The following is a 22,339-nucleotide window of genomic DNA, read 5'->3' on the forward strand; positions in this document are numbered from 1 at the left end:
GCCCCTACTCCTCCTCCAGCAGTGATAGGTGGCATCTGCAATCTGAGGCTTCAGGAGCTGCAGCAGTGCCTGTGAGCCAGCCCCAGGTGGTGGCACCACAACACCAGCTCTGCCAGCAGTAGGAGCTGCGTATAAGACCCTGGGCCCTCTGCAGGAGCAGCAGTCCCTGTGATCTTGTGATCTGAGGTTCCAGGAACTGCACAAGCACCAGAGCCAAGAGGCTTTGTCAGTCCAGACAGTGCTTATGACCCAGATAAACCTCCTCCAATGGTTGTGGTGGTGTCACCCATGACCCTAGGCATCTGGAAGTCACAGCTACATCTGTGAACCCAGTGCCCCTGGCAGCAGCATTGCCAGCACCCCCAGAACCTGGGAGCAACAGCACAGGAAGCAAATGCAGTATCAGTGCACAGGCTGTGGAGAGCCTGTGGGGAACCAGGTAACAGTGACAGTGGAGCCCTTGACCTCAATCATGCCCAGCAGAGGTGCTGGCAACTTTGGCTTCCCCACCCATAGCAGCTGTGCCTGTAGACCCAATAAACTAAGACATTGCAGATGTACCCAGGAATCTAGCTTGAGCCCTGCACTACACCTCCCCCAACTTCAGTGGGGGAACACGTGACCCAGGTGACACTGGAAGCAGCAGAGTTGCTCATAGCCCAGTGACCTCAGAGGTAAACCCCATGACTGCAGAAATATCATAAAAAGCAAGGTACCAGTAACTTCAGAGGCACAAACAGCACAAAGGTACTGACAATGCCTCTGGAAGAGTCAGTGGAGGGTGGAAAGTACAGTCTCTCAAGTACAGCCAGAAGGAGCTCAGGATCAAGTAAACAAAGCCTTACCAAAACAAGACAGGTGTTTGCTAGCACAAATGTGCCAGTAGAAGAACAACTCATCAAGTACCATGAAGAACTATGTAACACAGTACACAGAAAGAAAATGACAACTTTCTAGAAACCAAACTTGACATCACAGAAGATTGAGATATAACTGATAGAAAATTCAAAATAGCTGTCATGAAGAAACTGAGTGAATTACAAGAAAACTCAGAAAGACAGTTCAGTGAGCTCAGGAATAAAACTAATGAACATAAGGAGTACTTAACCAAAGAGATTAAAATTCTAAAAAAGAAAAAAAGCAAAAAGAAGTTCTTGAGCTAGAGAAAACAATAAATGAGATGCAGAATAAAGTTGAAAGCATTGGAAATAAAGCAGACCATATGGAAGAGAGAACTAGCAAGTTTGAAGATGGAAATCTAGAAATTATTCAGGTGGAAGAGAAGAGAAAACTAAGATTTTTAAAAAATGAAGAAATTATCTGAGAAATATAAAATTCAATTAGGAAAAGTAATATAAGGATAATGGCTATCCCAGAAGGAGAAGAAAGAGAGAAAAGAGCAGAGAGCTTATTGAAAGAAATAATAGCTGAGAGCTTTCCAAAGCTGGGGAAGGACCTGGATATAGAAATATATAAAGCTAAAGAACACCTAATTATCTCTGCAAAAAAAAAGACCTTCTCCAAGGAACATTATATTAAAACTGTCAGAAGTAAATGACAAAGAAAGAATATTAAGAGTGGCCAGAGAGAAGAAAATAACCCACAAAGGAACACCTATTAGACTATCAGTAGATTTCTCAAACAGTAACTCTATAGGCTAGCAGAGAATGGAATGATATATTAAAAATATTAAAAGATAAAAACCTTCAGCCAAGAATACTTTACCCAGCAAAATTACACTTCAGATATGACAGAGAAAGGAAATCTTTCCCAGACAAACAAAAGCTGAGGGAGTTCATTGCTGCTAGACCTGCTTCTAGGACACGGATTTCCTTGGTTCCACTTTTACCATTCTGCTTGCTCCACTTTGTCATTTTTTCTGGTTTTTATTTTCCTTCACATTTTTTAAGAATACTTTTTGCAAAACTTAATCCTCCAAATTATGTTTTCTCTCTCTAATCCATTACTTCAATAATTCATCCATTTTCATGGTTTCATTCCCACCTCTGCATAGAGAATTTCCAAATATATATGTATAAATGCGTATTTACTTGACATATGACACTTATTTTTAACTGCAGCCAGATCATCTTCAGTTTAATGATTAATTGTGACCTCAGCCAATATATCCAGAACTGATTCCTCATCTCAACAAACTGGCACCAATTTCCATTCATTTTATTTTAGTCTAGTGGACCACTTTTCTTATGGTCCCAAAAGGAAGAAATATAGGTATAGTATTTGACTCTCACTACTTTTTATGCCAGGATTTTTCAATACCACTCACCAATGCCTACCATTTTGTTTTTGGCCATGTTTATTGGATTATCTGTCCTTTTCTGTTCTTGCTGCCACCACTCGCCCTCATACCTGCATGACTACAATACTCTATTAGTTAGTCTTTATCTTTTATCCTCTATTCTCTTCTATTCTACAGTTCATACTGCAGACAGCAACATCTAATGACATTGCTACTGCCGTATCACATGACACTCTACAAGTGCTACTTTTGTCCAACTATCAGGTCCTACGATTTATGTGTGACTTCTAGGGCTCTCCACAAGTATGTCTATGCCATCTAGCTAAAGTTATTTTTATAGAATATTAGTACTACAAGAAAGAATCATAGATATTGTATACTAGAAAGATATTTACTGCCTACTTGCCATCTAATATGAGCTAGTTTTCTCAAAAGGATTGACATGTGGGGATATATCAATTTTGTTCATGTTTTTACTTACTAAACTCCTCACATTATTTGAACATTCTGCCAGTCTCCTCATATCTGTATCGTGTCCATATTTTAAAGTTCATCCCTATCTTACTTATTATAAAGTTGTATTTCATACTTTGCTCATTTGTATTTTTCATTTTTTTGGAATTACTCTTGAAACATATTTTAGCACTTAAATGTTCTCTATTTCATATACGCAAGTTTTATCTTCCTAACTACCTTGTAAACTCATTGAATGACAGACTACCACTTATACATTATTGGTCCATAGATGTTGATGCCCTATAGGTGGTACAAATACCTCTGTTAGAAAACCAAATTACTTCAGTGGTGCACTAACATGTGAGCTCTATTTATTGAATCCTGACCAGGACTGTTATATTCACTGTTCATTTTTAGTAAGACAATCTATTAAGACTGATAAGGAGGGGATTGACCATCTGAAATTGTTTCTTCCCTACTGTCTGCTGTTCCTGAAATTGTTTCTCCACTTTTCTGTCTGTCACTCATTTTCGTATCCCCCACCCCAATTCTCAGTAGCCCCTCTAAGTCCCTTTCTCATCCTCCAACTTTTAGATCCTCCATCTTCAATCTACCTCCTTAAACTATAACCAATTCCTGAGTGCCATTTTTAAAAGTCCAATATATCCCTTTGTTCTCAAATTGTTATATTCCTTTAACCTTTCTTCTTTCAACCCTCTTCATACTTCATTCTAGGCCTCAATCTTCATGTTACATTCCTCCTTCAGCTCAAACTCTTTCCTAAGGTGGCTTTTACCTTAGTCCAAAAAGTCATACCTGTTACAGGCTCTCCATCTTTCAACCCCAACTCATACATCTCTTCCTTAGGTCCTCCCATTTTACACATCCCTAGCATTTTTTTTAGTTTTGGCCTCATCGTCATTGCAATCTCCCTCTATAATAGTCTTATAAAAATCTATCAGTTGCAGATACCCAATCTCCTACTTTCTATTTCTGCATATTTCCTTGGCCAAAATTTTTCTTCAGACTGGAGTTCCATTTTTCCCATATAGTTTGCAGAATATTTATTATGGGTCCAGCTAAGCTTTAACGTTTTTATCCTTTCCTGCCCATGGCTACCCCTGAAACTTGAATCAGCAGATCAAGACCTAATTATCTTGCTATCCTTGAAGTTGCCAGTCAGTACTCTCCAACTTTGAGTACAGCTTTTACTTCAGAGGACATTGCCCTATCCAAATTTCATATCTGTCTCTTTTTTATTACCCATTCATGTCTATTGTAAATTAATTAAGCAAAAAATTATTCAATTTAAATAAAACTATTGTGTAAAATAACACACGTATAATTTGGATATGGCAAATATCTTAGGTGGTTAATAACATTAACTGAAGTTTGGAAAATACTTTTCTTATTGTGCCTAACACAGAGTTATGCACATAGCAGGAACTCAGCAAAGTTGATTAGTTTCCCTTATAGATTTTATGTTTGATAATTAAACACATGAAGATTGAATGGATATGATTAGGAAATTGAATTCTTAATTTTTAGCTGCCCTCTCCTCAACAAAGTTGAAGGATTTTCAGGGTTCTCCTTTACTTGTATTGTCTTTTCAGGAAAGAAGAGATACAACACAAATAAGAAAGAAATACAGGTGTGAAGAAAATAAATGAGTGCTATTTCTTGTGAAATTGAATTGCCAGATTTCTTTACTGGAAATTTTAAAACTGATATGGATGAAAAATATAGAGAATGGAGATTTGTGGGAGGGTGATTATGTGAGGGAGAATTTTTTGTTGTTTCATCTTCCTAGTGGAGAAACCTAATCTGATATATATTTCTTAATATTCAATTTGTTCTAATGTAGTACACTTGGAAAACCTGTGCTGTTGTTTATGATTATCCAAATATGTGATCTATAATTTTCTAAATGTGTTCTAAGTGTACAAAACTACTCCCAAACATACAAGCGAGAACAAAGTGCTCAGTCTATCATAGCTTTTAATAACATCTAGAACAGTCTGTTAGAGTCTTTAAAAAAAAGATTTTACCTTGTAGCTATGACTTTTAAAGTTAGTGATTATCCATTTCCCTCTTCTGCTTCATGCATCGCAGATTTCCCAGATGGTTTAATCTTATTAAAACACCTGTCTATGCCTCTGAATCACATTCAAGTTAATGATTTTGACATCAGGTCATATTATCTCTTTTTGTCTCTGTTAATTTTCTTGCCTCCTTTCTTTGTTCCAAACTGTCTTAGATCAGGTTCACCAGAAAAAAGACTCTGAGATAGAGATTTATGTTCAGGAAATTTTTTTGTGTTTGTGGGGTAGAGTGGCATGCCACTGACAACAACACCTGTTAGAAAATGAAGGAAGCAGTATTATTTAAAGACAGAGTTCAAATGTGAAGCAGCTAAAAGACTAGACAATTTCAGGGGATCTCTGGAGCTGGGATGCACTTCAGTGATATCCTGAAATGAGGCAAAGGGGCAAAGATGTTATATCTTCTCATTGGCCAGTAATTGGATGTGGACTGGTACTAGAAAGAGGATCTAACCTTGAGAGAGGCAGCTCCCCTGATTGGGGGCAATTACTAGGAAGGGACTCCACTGTGAGCGGCAGCAGTCTACAATCCGTGATGTTTGGAGAATGAATGTCTCAGTCCTCAAGAGGGATATCTGAGTGGCATACCAAGAGATATACCATAGCATCCACATGCAAAACCATGTCAAAATTTTTCTTTCCTCTTCCAGACTTAGGTTGGAAATTTTCTTTACACTTCCTTAGATGTCATCAGCTCTCACAGAGACTAAAACAAAGCAAATCTATATTATTAATATAGATATAATTATATATATATGAAGTGAGAGAGAGAGAGTATATTAAGAGTATGTATTTGTTGTTGTTACTCCATACAGTATGGTGACATAATCCTCTTTTAAGGGAAATCATTTAAAAATGTTGTTAGCAGTACAACTATACTTTTATATTTACATACATTTCATGCACTACACATTTTTTATGCGATGATATTTTAATTATAACAACTTTATTGAAAAATGAATATTGGTTACACTAAAACATCACAAATAACTCTCTAAAAGGATATATTGCTTAATGCTTAGTAAAGATTAAAATACCATGCAACACCAAAAATATTAACATATTTCTTGAAACTTTAGCATTATCTTTGAGCCTCTGATTTTCCCTACTCTATTCATAAATAAGTAATCTAGTATTTCTCAGTTAAATAATGCAAATCTCTTCCTTGCTCTGTTTTTGTTGTTGTTGTCCTTACTCTGATTGCCAGGTCCTTCTAAATGTTACCAAGAAGGAGTCTGTATATTCATGAGAATATCCAGATAAAGAGAAAGTTTTCTAATATTTTATTTAGTGAGAGTTAAGTCATATTTATATTCTATAAATACAGATTCAGAAGCAGTAACAGACATGTAACTTCTTCCATTCATAGAAGTAGTTGTTTGGTAAAGAACAGAATGATTCACTCCTCAATTACCCCAATGCTTCCTTCATTAACCTGTGTGTACTTACACATTCATACAAATATTTCATCCCAGTTAACCCCCTTACACTCTCAACGATGTTGTGCCTGGAGTCTATTGAAGGAATAGAAGGTGTCACCCGGTTAAAAATAACAAAATTTAGTTAAAAACGATTTTATTCACGCAGCTTTCTTTCAAATATCAAGAACTGTGCACAGTTTGAGATTTTCCCAGGGTAAAATCTTGAAGTTGGACTGCCATAGTTTCATAGATTCTAACATAGGACATGAGATTCTGGGGTTAGAGACAAAGAATTTTATTACTCATGGCAAAGCAGGCAGCCTGAGCTTTATATTTGCATCGTTGCCCCTTGCCTTCCAAGTCATGCAGGGGTGATGCAAAGTGGCACAGGTAAATATTGTGCACATAGTGGGTTTGTGTCATTAGTGAGGAACGTAGAGTTTAGAAAACTCCCAATCTTATAAGAGGGCTGCTTGCAAACTTGCCCAACATTTGCCCTTGGGGGTGATATTATGTTTAATATCCTGGTTAGGAAAGAAATCTAATCTACCCTCTGCTCTAGAGGGAGATACTATCTATAGCTTCCAAGGTTGTTTGCTGTACAAACACCTGTGAAAAGTTATGAACAACAGCTGCCAGTGCCTCTTCACAATATGTAGAAACAGGGCAAATTTTATCTAAACAAACCACCCATCAGCTAGTGTAAACTACAGTAAGTCAGAAAAGTTTGAGAATTACACATTTAAACCATAGTTAGGCTAATGGCCCCCTTCCTTTTCCTCAACCCAGATAATAAGAATACTAAGAATATAGCAATAACAAGAACAGTAAATGATCCTTCATCAAATCTATAGATAATTCTAATCATTACTTTATTATACAATAAGGACTCTATTTTTCTTAGCTGATTACTAGATGGAATAAATTATAAATGTTTGTTACCCAAGATTTCCTTTTGAAAAATGAATGTATTGTGAAATTGTTTAATATCAGTTGTTAGCATCATAATAGTCAAACTTTATAATAAAATTTGTAAGCTGATTTCAACATGATTTAATTAAATAATTTCAAATTGACAATTGAGCAAATTGCTGACTACATTGTGTTTTAATATATGATACATTTCATACATGAAAATTGAATAATAATAGTCTGCTTAGAATTGAAAGCTATTTTCTTTAATATGAATGACTCTGTAGTCTTACTATATAAATCCACAGTTTGGGAGCTTTCATATCCTAACTCTGATGCAAAAACAAATCCAAAATCAGACTCAGAGACACCTGTATTCTCAGCTCCTTTATTTCTATTGATTAAAGTGAGTCATCTCAGATTGTTCCTATGGAAAACGAATAGTATTAGACACTAAATGTACCAATGGAATTGTGAATAAAATCAATTATTATTTGCGAGTACACTTTTGTTGTGATTTTAGATTTCCTAGAATATTTTTTCATGCTTTCAATTTAACTTTTAAAGTATCTTGCATAAATTAGAATAAAACTATTACCATATGTTTGATGCAGTTTCATTCTTTCAAAACCCTGGAATTGTTTTAATTAAATATGTCTAAAAACATAACTTACCAAGAGATATTCAATACACTGATGACAGATAAATAATATGAGGCAAACAGAAAAGTTCATTATAAGATACATTTTTGAAATAAAATATAAGAATATAGTCTTCAATTCTAACTAGTCAAAATTTCAGAACATAAAAATATAAAAGGCTGCCATTTTCAGAGTTCTATAAGCTTACTTATTCTAAAAATGTATTCTACCCTGTGTTGAGTATATAATTTGCTGGTCTTGATGATGCTAACGTAAACTATTATTATAGAAGTTAGTTACTGTGTGTATATGAAGTAAAGGCAATATCCTATACCTATATTTTAAAATATAATGTTCTGTGAAGAAATTCTGAAAATTACTAATGCAATCATAAAAGGAATAAAATACATGCTTGTTCCTCTATCTTTGGGAAAAAATAAGTACACCTGTGAGGTGTTGAGTTAGTTTGCAAATTTTTAAAGACAGATAACAATCTTTTTAAACATTGAACTGCATTTCTCATTCACTTTTTTCTAGGTATAAACTTGCTTTCCGTCTCCACAGAAGTTGAGAACATCTTTCAAGTGGGCTGCTAGCAAAGGATATATCTAGGATTCTTTATTTTAGAATCTTCTGATTTCACTATTCTGTCCTAACTCATTCTTACTTATCATTTCTAAAATTTTAACTCAAGAGATACCTTTGTATTTATGACAAAAATGTGAGTAATATTCAGTTCAACTAGTTTTTTCTGCATTTGAATAATATTTTCAAATTTTTTGGAGGTGTGTCAGCTAAAATGTGGATTCTACGGATGGTACTACGACAGTGATAAATACTACTTTTTAAATCCAATTGCTATTTTCATTTTATCTTCAGTTAGGAAAAATGACAAACAAAAGATTTTTTGTATTTTATTTTTATTGACATCTACCTGATGGCTTGCAGTTTTGTATAACTACGTGTCATATCTCATTTGCTTTAATGAGATAAAAATTCAAATAGCATGTATTTTTAAAAATGGAGAAACATTTGATGTAGTTGCCTGTATTGTCTTAATCCGTTTAATTGTTCACCTTGTTCACTGTTGACACTGAATAATTTATCTGGAAGCAGCAAATTTACCACCAGATCAACAAATTTGACCTGTCTCAGATATAGCATGATTATCCTCTGCATCATGAGAGTTGAAGGATTTATGTAGTGCAGTATATCTATGGATTAAATAAATTCTATATGTTATTTTATACATACTTATTCAATAAGGTATAATATGCAACAAGCCTCCCAGTAAATTCCAGCTATATTACCTTATTATATGATAACAACAATATGCACTTGCTAAACGTGTGACCTGCGAAAGTCATTCACTTACCTGGAAACTGTTTCTATACATTTAATTTTACCATAAAAATGCATACATGTAAGATTATTGTGAAGATTAATTAACACATCTAATGATCTTACCATAGTGCTTCACACATAATGGGTGACCAATAAATATGAGTTGACTTAGAAGTGTAGCTATGGAGTCTACCTTTAAGTTTTACGACTACACAGATCAAAGGAAAGAAGAGGTACAAAGTTTTAGCTGCAAGTAGCAAGACAGGAAATTCCTTAAATATGAGTGGGCAATGTGCATATATACATGGGGGAATGGAAAATTTGGGTGGTGATGGTAGGCAATAGTGATGAAGCTTCACTTCCTCTTGGATAGCTTCATCTATCCAAGTGAAAAATGATTACGGTTGTATGCTACCAGTTTATTATTTGTTCCTTTCTATCTCAAACTATTCCATTTCTACCACAATATTTTCTTTTTATGAGTTTTTATTTGGAATCATCAAAATTATTATCTGAATGTAGCATATTTATAATACTTGCACTGTTTTTCTAGGCACAGGAATTTTTACCTGTCTCAGATATAGCATGATTATCCTCTGCATCATGAGAGTTGAAGGATTTATGTAGTGCAGTATATCTATGGATTAAATAAATTCTATATGTTATTTTATACATACTTATTCAATAAGGTATAATATGCAACAAGCCTCCCAGTAAATTCCAGGCACAGGAATTTTTACCTGTCTCAGATATAGCATGATTATCCTCTGCATCATGAGAGTTGAAGGATTTATGTAGTGCAGTATATCTATGGATTAAATAAATTCTATATGTTATTTTATACATACTTATTCAATAAGGTATAATATGCAACAAGCCTCCCAGTAAATTCCAGCTATATTACCTTATTATATGATACAATGCAACTTTCAATGCCTTTAAAATGATTTTTATTGAATTTATGGAGAACTTTTCAGATATTAAATTTAGCAGAGTCTTTAGAAACATCTGGTGGAACTTTATCTAGCCCTCTCATATATGTTTGCTATCACTGTCAGGATCCTGTGAACTTGGAATCTGATAATATTAACAATATTCTTATCTGCAGAATGGATGTTGAGAAAGTGCAAACATTTTCTTAGTTCAGTCGCTGACCCAATACAGATCAAGGACCTGATATTTTGATGATCCGTTTGTACTAGTACAGTATAAAAAGACGTTTTCTTATGAATTGTCCTCTTTTCTCAAAGGTGTTTCTTCCCAAGATATCCTATTATTTTGTGCTGCTTTCTGCAACTCTATCTAAAAATTTAAAATTTATGTCCATACAATTTCGTCTCAATTTGGTAGTCAAAATATGAATTTTTAGAAGTTAAATTTTAAAATATATTCACCTCAATTGAACTTAATTCCAAGGAAAGCTACAAAAATGCTGTCTAAATTCATCCAAATTGTTGAAACTACGCCCACAGATAGGACATAGGTATTTCCAACACTTATTGTTGCTTATGACCACAAACTTCCTATTATAGTGAGATCTCAAATGATCCTCAAAATCTTTTCCATTAAATGTGCCTTGGATTTGGGTTGATGGGACACAGAACACAGGCCTTGCAAAAATGTGGAATTCATCCTTCCCTTTAGTATCAGTTGACTTGTAAAATTTCCCTGCTGTAAGTCTCTCAATGACGGTATGGTAGTAGTACATCTTCAAAGGTCTTCTCAATATTATGGCCTTCTCCACGTGGGTGAGGACATTCTGACGAGGAAGAAACGCTGTATATTTTTGCTTTACCCATACGGTATTTTGAAGACTTGCAGGCTGAGAGAAATGCCTCCCACACAGCAGACGGTGAATCATTCTTCTCATCTCGTGATTGTTGATGAATGGATTTCTCCATGAAATTGAGAGTTGGAGAGGAATTTTGTAATTTATGATGCTATGACAGAAATTACTTGTTTTCATCTCCACTTTTCCTGGGTAGAATCTTGCTCTATTAGTTAAGGGATTGTTTTTATCAATTTTTACTAGTGGGATATTCAGATAGATAATTCTTTCTAATCCTGAGATGAGAAAGATCCATTTTCTAGGAATGGGGATCTGAAGGAGAAGGCACTCTTCCTTCCCTAAGTCTTCTTTTTGAGGATCTTTTTGAGTCTTCTCTATTTCAAGCTCATTGTTTTCTGCTACTTGAGGAACATCAAGCTCCTGGGAGGTTGGTGTGTCTAGCTCCCTGTTCACTGGGTTGCTTTCCATCTGAGAAATTATATTAGAATCAGCAAATAAAGGCTGAATATTGGTACTACAGTCATTTGGTGCCTCATTTTCTGGATTTCTGAGAGCATTGTCAGCTGGATCACTTCTTTCTTTAGTAAGAGAAGTCATTCTGGGTTCTATTTATGAGAAAGACGAAGATCTATTAAATTGAGGAATACTCCACTTCATAAGAAGTCATTCCTTAGTCCTGGCAAAAAGCATGTGGATGTGTTATTCCAGAGCTTTCTCACACCTTTAAATAAATATATATTTTTTGAACCTTTAATATCAGAGTCCCATACCCACAAAATAAAATAAGAAAAATCAAACCTGAGGGCAAATATGACTCCTATTAAATAGATATTCTCATTACTTGGTTCTGCAACTTGTACAAACTTGCAGTAATATAAACTTTCTTCTGGCTAATATAGAAATGTACTCTTCACACTACAGTACATATAGTTCCCAATAGAAAGCCCAATTATTCCCTTTTGGATGGTGGATTAAATAGAATTTTTATTTAACAAGATAGATCTGAATTACTGACCTGGGATTTTAAAATGAGACCATAAAGTAGAAGGCAGTCTTTTATAAGTATATATGTTTAAGAGAGAATTAAGACCTACGTGAAAATGAAAAGGTTGAATTCGTATGAAGAACAAGCTATTCTTTCCTTGGAATTTTTCCTTTGTTTTATTCTTTCATCTGTTCTTTCTAAGCAATATCTATGCAAAGAGCAGCAATTATGAGTTATGAGGGAGGGGAAGGCAGAGCAGGTAAGAGAGGGAAGTTGAACAGTAAAGTCCAAACTCTGGGGCCAGCTCAGTGGCACAGCAGTTAAGTTCACATGTTCTACTTCTGTGACCTGGGGTTCGCTGGTTCGGATCCTGGGTGTGGACCTACATACCACTTGGCAAGCCATGCTGTGGCAAGCATCCCACATATAAAGTAGAGGAAGATGGGCACAGATGTTAGCTCAGGGCCAGTCTTCCTCAGCAAAAAGAGGAGGATTGGCAGCAGATGTTAGCTCAGGGCTAATCTTCCTCAAAAAGAAAAAAGACTACATTCTGAGTCATTTATTAAAATATCTTTCAAATTCACCATTTCCTTTTCATTTTCATTGCCTCAGCACTAATCAAGCTGATAATCACATCATGCTTGCTTTACTGCTGATAGCAGCTGATTTCCTCATTCCAAAGTCTTGGCTCACTCTTCTCCTCTTTCCTGCGCCTTTCCTCATGTCACATACCTGCTCAAACACCTTCAGTGGATACTGATTCTCTGAACCATATAGCTGCTATTCCTTTCTATAAGGGGAACTGGGACAATCTGAGTTGGAAGATTTCTCCTAAGTAGAAAGATGGATAGGGAAGTTTCTTACTGAAGGCGATGGTGGGGAAAGGCAAATGCAAGTGGACTGAAAGAAATCTCAAGGAAGTTGCAAAATTAACAAACAGGGCTTCCATTTTTTATGTCTGGCTTTTATGAGCTAATCTAGACAGAATTTATGTATATGTCAGGTGAATTTAAAGACATAAAGTAGCATAGGCCTTTATCTCATACTTCAGTCTTCAGAGCCCGTCCATAATCTGACCCCACTGCCCTGTGCAACTTTCTTTTCTCTATTCACTCAGCATGAGTTTTTTGTTCTAATACTGCTGGTCTTTTTGTTATTTCATACTCATATTTAACTTAAAATTTTATCTTTAAGTATTTTTTTCCAAAATTTGATGTTAATTCAAGTGTAACTATTTTTCTCTCAAACAGACTTTAAATTTTTTACTGAGCACAGTGATCACATTGAGATTTCATTCTATACGTTCCACTCTAGTGTTGTTCTAGTAGTCGTGGAATTTTACACTCTTTGTCTCCCCCTACTTTTAAGCACTGTATTCTTTGACTTCTGCTACCATGAGATTGTTTGTTACTCTTCTGCTTCCTTTATCTTTATCTAACTTGTCTTTGTTTTACTTGCTTTTTATTTTTTTTTTTTACTCTTCCTAACATTTAAATGTAGGTATTCCTGAAGACTTATTTCTTTATCCTCTAGTCTACTTTTTCATATTCTCTTCTTCAATGTCTTCATACTCTCCCCAAATTTCAAGGAGTGGGTCCTTGCTGAGCTTAAGTGAGTTTGATCTGTTCCAGACTGTCAATTAGAGAGGCTCTACCAGGATATCTCAGCAGCTACAGAGTTATAATCAAGGGAAGACAATGAACAGTCTACATTTTATCAGATGTCTAAAATAACAAAATTGGACTCACTAAGTTTGAGGATAGTGTGACTGATTGCTTTTTAGTAAGGCTGAGATCCAGTAGTTTGGTGGGAACTTTAGTTCCTATTGGTCATCTAGATCTTGTCAGATGCACCCTGAAAACAAATCAAGATATTTTCATAAAACAGATAGAGACTCATCAGCTCCTGCGCCTTTTACCTTTAAGTAAAATACTTATTCTGCTTTGCCCTTTGGTAAAGGCTTCCACTTCCACATCCCAGGCTATGAGATTCATTGTTCCCTTACACATTCTTCCCCGGCATTTCATAGAAGAAATATCCAATGCATATGCCTCTATCTATCACACTTATTTTTGCTATTAAAATATATTAAGATGGGTCGGTCTACAGGGCATAAATGATATTTGAAGGCTTTTTGTGCTCTGCAGAGAAGCTACACCAGAAATCTATGTACTTAGGGTCATTATTGTTCATTTAAAAAATAAGTCCTCATTGAAATTGCTCAAGAAGCATACGGGTTATTCTATTCAACATCTTCATCTTTATCTTTTAATGCCTGAATTTGTGTTTGGAAATAGCCAAGAATCATATGTCTTCTTCCTTACTTGATCATTTTCTAATTACTCAGCCAAATATGTACATGTTTATGTAATACAGTAATACTGTCTTCTAATCTTTTTTTTCCTGTTCTCTATTCTTTATATTTGATTTTATTTACTCAATTAGGGCATTTATTCATTATATATAATCTATATTTAATTATATATATAATATGATACTGGATATATATTTTACTGAAAGCAACATTTCCCTGTTTATTAGACAGGAAACCAAAATTGTATTTCACAAAGATAAATGTAAATGCGCCTGATAGCTTTTAAAAATATAACGTTTAAAATAAGACACATTTTGAGTTGATCATTGGGCCCTTGAGGAAGTACAATATTACAGTTATATCTTTATAAAGAGTGATATAAAACGAAAAGTGTAACTAAATACCAGAGTTGGTGTTTTTAAATATTCTCCCTTCTGACAGATTTTTACATGCAAGGCCTGTTGAAGTTGTATACATACTTATATGTATGTTTGTTACTTCTACCAAAAATTTAAAAATTTTACCCTAAATTGCATTAAGGATTTATCAGCTCAGTCAAAATTTCTGTACGGGAATTGAATGTCTCATCTTTCTCTTGTGACAAACTCTCCAAGATACACTTTCACATTATCTTGGATGAAAAGTCCTCATTTAACATGTGTCTTCTGAGCCCCAAGCACTTATGAGTGTCAGGAAACCCCTCATGTGCCCCAATGTCTTCATTGGAGGGAACTTAACTTCTCTTGTTTCCTCCAAATTTGTTAATTTTACTTTTAAAATGCATTTATCATGCAAAAAAATTTTAGCGATAAATAAGATGGGGTGCTTTTCTCCATTTGAGGTATATGCACAGAATCACATGTGAACATATTGAAGGCCTGACCCAAAGGACAAGTCTCAGAGTCGCATCTCTATCAAAGGATCATAAATCAAGCAACCAAAGTTAATTTCAAAATAATTTTAAACTCTATAAAGTGGATCTATAGACTAAAACGTACCTATTAAGATCCCGTATATTTTCCTTTTCATTTTTAACTTACCATTTACCTCCACTCTCAGTAGGATAAATCCCTCCAAAAGACGTGCTTCACTAGGCCAAACCTGCCCTCCTCCTTTCTTTCTGCCCTCTACCTCTCCATTTATAGCTCTTTTGATTCTGCATCACAATGTCCACAGAACTTGGCAACCTAGCAACCCAACAGAACCCTCTGCATAGGGGAGGAGGAGGGAATAACCGCAATGGCAAATCTTGAATCATTTTTACACAGCAAGGGGAGTAAACGCTGGGAATACCCAGAACTTCATAATTTTTGACTCATTGCAGATAAAATCTTCACTATATGCGGTTCTCAAAATTGAAGCAGCATGCAGATAGGATTGCCAGATAAAGTACAGGACACTCAGTAAAGTTTGAATTTCTGATAAAAAATGAATACTTTTTTAGTATAAGTCTGTACCAACTATAGTCAAATTTGTTTTGGTACTTGCTTGTTTTGGGACTTTGGGCATTGTTTCTCTGAAACTCAAATTTTACTGGGCATCCTATATTTTTGTCTACTAAATCTGGCAATCTTACCTTGAGATAATATATGGCTGATTATTCCATTTTATTAAGTTGGTTTCCAAACTTTTAATTGTCTTTACATCATTTGCCTGGTCTTCCTTTTTGTTAGTTTAGATGAATATTTTATTTTCACTGCCTAACTGATTTTCCTTTATTAGCTTCCAATCATCAAACAGTAGGGATCCTTATATTCTTTGACTACCTTTTTGACTATTATCGATGTACTTTTACTTTGATCATATCTCTAGATCACTTCTAATTCCTGTCTGCTGTTGGGTTGGGTCAAGTTGAAAATTTTCCTGATACATCTAAGGCCATGAGGCTCAGAGGGGATATGAGAGTTGAGTTTCACTCATCTAGGGTAAAGCCTACCCTTGGGCACTATAGAAGGTGAATGATGAGAAATCTTAAAGCCACAGGGTCAATATAGGGCCTGGGTAGAGACAGGAAGTCAGATTGTGGCACCAAAATCAAACCACTTGTTCATGACAAAGGACTAGTAGAGTGCAAAAATAAAAATCAAGTGTATCAGGATTCTCCAGAGAAACAGAACCAGATCTATCTATCTATCTATCTATCTATATAGATAGATAGATACACATACTTATATTTCACCAGATAAACATAACTATATCTAGATAGGTAGATATAGATACAAATACAGATATATAAAAAGAGATTTATTACAAGAGATTGGCTTATGTGTTTATGGAGGCTAAGTCCTGCTATCTTAGCTGCCATCTGCAAGCTAGAAGCCCAGGAAAGCCTGTGGTGTAGGTCCAGTCCAGCCCCAAAGCCCGAGAACTAGAAGAGTTGATAGTATAAGTCCCTGGCTGAGTCTGAACACCCAAGAATCAGGAACTCAGATGTCCGAGGGCAGGAAAAGATGGATGTCTCAGCTCAGGAACAGAGCATGTTTGCCCTTCTTCTGTCTTTTTGTATTATCCAGGTCATCAAGGAATTGGATGATATCCACTTGCATTGGTTAGGGCAATCTTCTTTATTCAGTCTATCAATTCAAAAGCTAGTTTATTCCAGAAAACCCTCACAGACACCCAAAGAAATAATGTTTTACCAGCAAGCTGGGCATCCTTTAGTCCAGTCAAGTTGACACATAAAATTAAGCATTACAAGTCCACACTTCGTCACACTGACACCCATATACATCTTTCTAAACCATACTTAATCTCCAAATAAAGACAGTAACAAGGTCATAATTCTACCAAACGTGATATAATTGCCCTGCATACAACTAAAACTACGCTAATCTCTTCCGTAAAAGAGGAGGTAAAACCCTTGAGTGATATTTACTCTTCTCTTGATATCCCATAACTTAAATAATATGATGTAATGTTAACAATACTTAAACACTGATATAAAGTCAATACATCTTATATTACATGATAAGAGAATAAGGGGGAAGAAAACAAAAATATTTGACCTATATGTGTATATATACACACAAATATAATACAATAAGGAGGAAATGCTCATGACAGTTACAGTATTCATTTCTATAACTTGCCACATGGATGTAACTGACATTTATAACTATCTTTTTCTACTAATCATTCTGAATTTTATTTGCCTTCAGCAAGTACCTCAGCTAGTCGTCGTTCCTTACCTGGTAGACTGACTCAAATTTTCACTCCTGAAGGGTCTAGGCAATTTGTAGTCCTTCCTGGATTGGGTTGTTATAGTTTTCCATAGACCTTAATCACAGTGCATTGTAACACTAAGAGAGGCCCCTAAGAGATCTCCTGTATTCCAGACACACTCTTCCCTACTTCCATTGTGGAATAGTAGTCCGATTTTCCTTTGGTAGTCAAGATCGGTATCCCCAGAGAACACAGTAACTCAATTCTTTGCCTGTTGATTCAGAGGCATGAGGAGCCGTAAGTGGCCAGGTGGCATTATTAACTTCTAGTTCAATGGAATCATTGTCGTGTCTTCTGGTGGAAACATTCCTTGCTCTGGAACTAAGACCACTAGACCAGTAGAACGTAAAGTCATGGGAACAGGAAGCAAAAATTTTGCTAATGGGTCACTAGAGCTAATAGTCAATGGTGCCACTCCCATTTCCACCCCTTGACTTCTGGACTTGTGAATTCTGACTATTGGAGAAAGAGCACCATTTATTGGCCACTGACTCAGAGCACATGCAGCCTTCTGGAGAACCTTGCCTCAGCCCTGCAAGGTATTGTCAGCTAGCTGGCTCTGTAACTGAGTCTTAAAAAGACCATTCTACTGTTCAGTCAAGCCAGCTGCTTCAGGACAGTAGGGAACATGATAAGACCAGCGAATTTCATGAGCATAAACCCATTACTGCCCTTCTTTTGCTGTGAAATAAGTGCCTTGATCAAAATCAAAGCTGTATGGAATACCACAATGGTGGATAAGTCATTTTGTAAGTCCATGGATGGTAGTTTTGGCAGAAGTATTGCATTCAGGAAAGGCAAATCCATATCCAGAGTAAGTGTATATTTCAGTAAAGACACGATACTGCCCCTTTCGTGATTGAAGCAGTCCAATATAATCAAACCATGAACAAGTAGCGGGCTGATTACTCCAGGGAATGGTCCCATATTTAGGGTTCAGTGTTTGTCTCTGTTGCTGGAAGATTGAGTACTTAATGATAGCTGTAGCCAGGTTGGCCTTGGTAGTGGAAGTTGATGTTACTTAGCACATGCATAAACTCCATCCCTGCCACCATGACCACTTTTTAAATTAGCCCATTGGTTAATGACAGGAGTGGCTAGGGAAGAAGCTGACTGGTGTCCAAAGTATGGATATCTTATCCACTTGATTATTAAAATCCTCTTCTACTGAAGTCATGCTTTGGTGGGCGTTTGCATGAGACGCAAATATTTTCACATTTTTGCCCATTCTGAGAGGTAACTATTCCCCAAATTTCTTTGTCACTAATTTTTCAATCATGTTCCTTCCAAGTCCCTGACCATCCATACAAACCATTGGCCACAGACCATGAAGCAGAATATTTGCATGTTTAGTCTTCCCCCTTCCAAGTGAAGTGCACAACCAGGTTCACTGCCCAAATAGCTGCCCAAAGGGGTGGTTTTCCTTCAGTACTGTTCCTCAGGGATGTTCCAGAGAAGAGCTGTAGTATTGCAGATATCCACAGTCAGATAGTGCTTACATATCATGAAGAACCATCTGTAAACTAGGCCCAAGTCTTCTCTTTCTCTGTTAACTAATCATAGGGAAAACCCCATGAGGCCATAGGCGCAGAGAAGAGAGAAGACATTGTAGTAGGAATGGGGACCACGGGCATGTGGTACCCTTCTTTATGTAACTTACTTGTGCCCTCAGAGCCCACTTCGGCCCCATCACATTTATACTATTTATAACTTCAATCACCATTGCTTCTACTGGATTATATCGCCCAAGTGGCAGAACTGTTTACACAGCAGCCTGAACCTGTTCCAAAGCCTTCTTTTGTGGAATATATTGTCTCCAAACTCCAAAGAGGCATACTGGGCATTGTTTCTCTTTCTTGGTTGCAAGAGGGGTCAGATGCAACAACTTACCATTTACCTTAGAAGAAACATCTCGATATGCCCCAAACCACTGGACCCCTACATATTTTACTGAGTCAGAAGGCCACTGAATTTGAATTGGATTTACCTCCCAGCTTCTGGCATGCAAATATCTTACCAATAAGTCTAGAGAGGTTACTACTTCTCACTCACTAGGTCCAATTAGCATAATATCATCAATGTGATGGAGTAATTGATAACTTGTGGATGGGAAAGGTGATCAGGATCCCTGCAAACTAAATTATGACATAGGGCTGGAGAGTCGATGTATTCCTTAGGTAGGGCAGTAAAGGTCTATTACCAGCTTTGCCAGCTGAAAGCAAACTGCTTCTGGTGGGCCTTATGGAAGTCAGGTGGCCAAGGGAGTTCTAGCTCAGGTCTATCTCACAATGAGTTACTGAACGTGTCCTGTGGTTATTTCCCCAGTTCTAGAATGCATAATTGGAAAAGACATCCTTAGCAGGTGGCAGAACCCTAACATTGGTTCCCTGACTTACATAGTGAGGGTTGTTACAATGGAAAAGGCTGAGTGAAAGCCATCAGAACTACCTCTACCTAGGAAAATAGTAAATCAGAAGTAATACCATATCCCTGGAGGGATTGCAGAGATTAGTGCCACCATCAAGGAAAGATGAAAGTGGTGGTGAAAGATGCAGGGTGGTGATTCTCCTCACACCCTTATTCAGTTGTCCTATTTGGCCTGTGCAGAAGACAAAACTTGAAGAATGACAGTGGATAATTATAAGCTTCACCAGGTGGTAACTCCGATTGTAGCTACTGTACCAGATGTCGTTTCATTGCTTGAGGAAATTAACACATTGTCTGATACTTGGTATGCAGCTATTGATTTGGCAAATGCCTCTCTGGTTTAAATAGGACATCTATCTTCTCCTGCCCTTGACATTGGCACTCCTGGTTCTTAGACCTTCAGGCTTGGACTGAAATTTACACCAATGGCTGTCCTGGTTCTCAAGCCTTAGTGATTGAACTGGAACTGCACCATCAGCATTCATGGGCTCCCTGCTGGCAGATGGTAGACAATAGGATTGCTCAGCCTGCATAATCATGTGAGCCATTAGCATAGAGCTAGAACTCTATTGATCACCTGACATCTATAAGCCCCTACTCTGATTAGTGTACTACAGGGACATTTTAGCGATCCTGAAATTAATGTCAGTTCAGAGTCAGTGTCAAGGCGTCCCTAAAACTTCCGATTATTTCCTTTTCCCCAATGTAAAATTACCCTTGTAAAAAACCATAGGTTCCTTGGGGGAAGACTAGATAAGAGATTAAAAGTATAAAATTTCTGTAGTTACCAGGATCTTTTCTGAAGGGGACCCATTCAAAGGGTTCTGGTTCTGTAAACTGGCTCAAGTCTGGTAATTGCTTGAGGCAATGTGATTCTTTTTTTATAATTTGAGTTACGTTTTTTTTTCACTTGATGAAGAACTTTTCTACTTATACAGATCAAATAAGAATTTAGTAGGCCTACTAGCTATTTCACTTCTAAAAACAGCATTGTTAACTATCCAATGCCATATGTCTGCACAAGTCAGACTATTCTGATTTATAATTTAACTCTGATGTCCGTTATGATAATCATGTCGACATTGTGTTTGGCAGTTGAGTGTCACCATTTGGTCTCTGCCACCCTAGGTTCCAATTATCCCTACTGCATTTAGATTTCTCAATTAAGTGACATCAGTTCCAACAGTGAGATCTGGCCTATGCAGAAAAGCCATCACAGATCTCTACAAGGATACTGGAGCTCCCTTCCCGAATTTATTCTTCACAATATTCATGAAAGATATGTCTTCTGGACCCTCTCAGTGTGTGTGAATAGGTTTTAAATGACAAATCCATTCGACATTCCAATTTCTCTAAGCCTCTGAATCCTTTTTTTCATATTAAACCAAGGCAGGTTTAGCATTTCCATTTCACAAACAATGGGTCATCTTTTGTTTCATGTTTCAGCCAACCAAACAAACAGATAGAGCTCTTTCTAACTTCCTTGAGCTTCAACATCAAATGTAGAATCTCTGCTTAGTGAGCACATATCAATTACTTTGGCCTGACCCAACTATGTTGCTTCCACCATTATCCCATACCCTTGGAATCCATTCCCACACATGTTCCCTGGTTTTCTGTCTGTATGAATAGAAGACCTAACCAGTTCTTTTGGAGTATAGCACATCTCCTCATGGGTAATACTTTGTATCTCACCTTTAGGGTCCTACTGGAACTTGAGTCTATCTAGTTATAATCTAGAAGTGGTGGTAGGAGTTGGTTCTAAAGAGAATCAGCATTGTCTTGCATAGCTACTGCCTCAGGTGAGGCCATTACCAATTCTTCAGGCAATGAAGGGTTAATTCCCTCAGAGGGAGGTAGAAAGGCAAATAATACTGTGGGTGGATGGGTCGATATCACTGGGAGTGGGGAAGCCACTACTATAACCACAAAAAAGGGGTCTTCTACTTGCTGCAAAGACAAGTCAACAGTCAAGAGGCAAGGTGGTGGGAAAGAAAGGGTATTTTTATTATAGCTTGCTGGCAAGGGGGAAGACGGTGGACTAGAATGCTAAAGAACCATCTTAAAAGTACAAAATTTTGAAGCAGTTATATGGGGCAAATGGGCTGGGAAAGGGGAGTCTTGGAATGTTGACCATCTGGTGTTGTAGGCCTTGAGACTCCAGATCTCCCCTTTCTCTTGTCACCAGTGATGGATATCAGCATAGGGCTTTTTTCCCCAGAGGTTGTTAAAACCCGGGAAAAACTTAAAGAACAAAGTTATCGCCTTATCAGAATAGGGAAGTCTACGTGTAAGCCAAGGCTACGAAAATAGCAGAGCATATATATTTCTCACAAGCAGATGCATACTTATCTAGATTATGTGCAAACAAAAGCATTACTGACAAGAAAAGGGGATATCTTATGGATCAGGATCATTTATAGTTCTAACATGGTTCCCTTCTATAAGATAGCTTCCTTTATGCTA

The 22,339-nt window shown here is 36.6% G+C and overlaps 1 protein-coding gene across 1 annotated transcript; it reads right to left on the reverse strand.

The window, feature by feature from the left end:
• Positions 1-10,040: 10,040 nt before the first annotated feature.
• CPXCR1 (CPX chromosome region candidate 1) lies at positions 10,041-15,398 on the reverse strand. Its single transcript, XM_070256799.1, has 3 exons — positions 15,265-15,398; positions 13,659-13,764; positions 10,041-11,601 (listed from the first exon to the last, which is right to left on the reverse strand). The coding sequence occupies exon 3, from the start codon at positions 11,520-11,522 to the stop codon at positions 10,542-10,544; it is 981 nt and encodes a 326-aa protein (XP_070112900.1). The 5' UTR covers positions 11,523-11,601; positions 13,659-13,764; positions 15,265-15,398; the 3' UTR covers positions 10,041-10,541.
• Positions 15,399-22,339: the final 6,941 nt, after the last annotated feature.

Source organism: Equus caballus, chromosome X, assembly GCF_041296265.1.
Source record: "Equus caballus isolate H_3958 breed thoroughbred chromosome X, TB-T2T, whole genome shotgun sequence".
Lineage (NCBI taxonomy): Eukaryota > Metazoa > Chordata > Mammalia > Perissodactyla > Equidae > Equus > Equus caballus.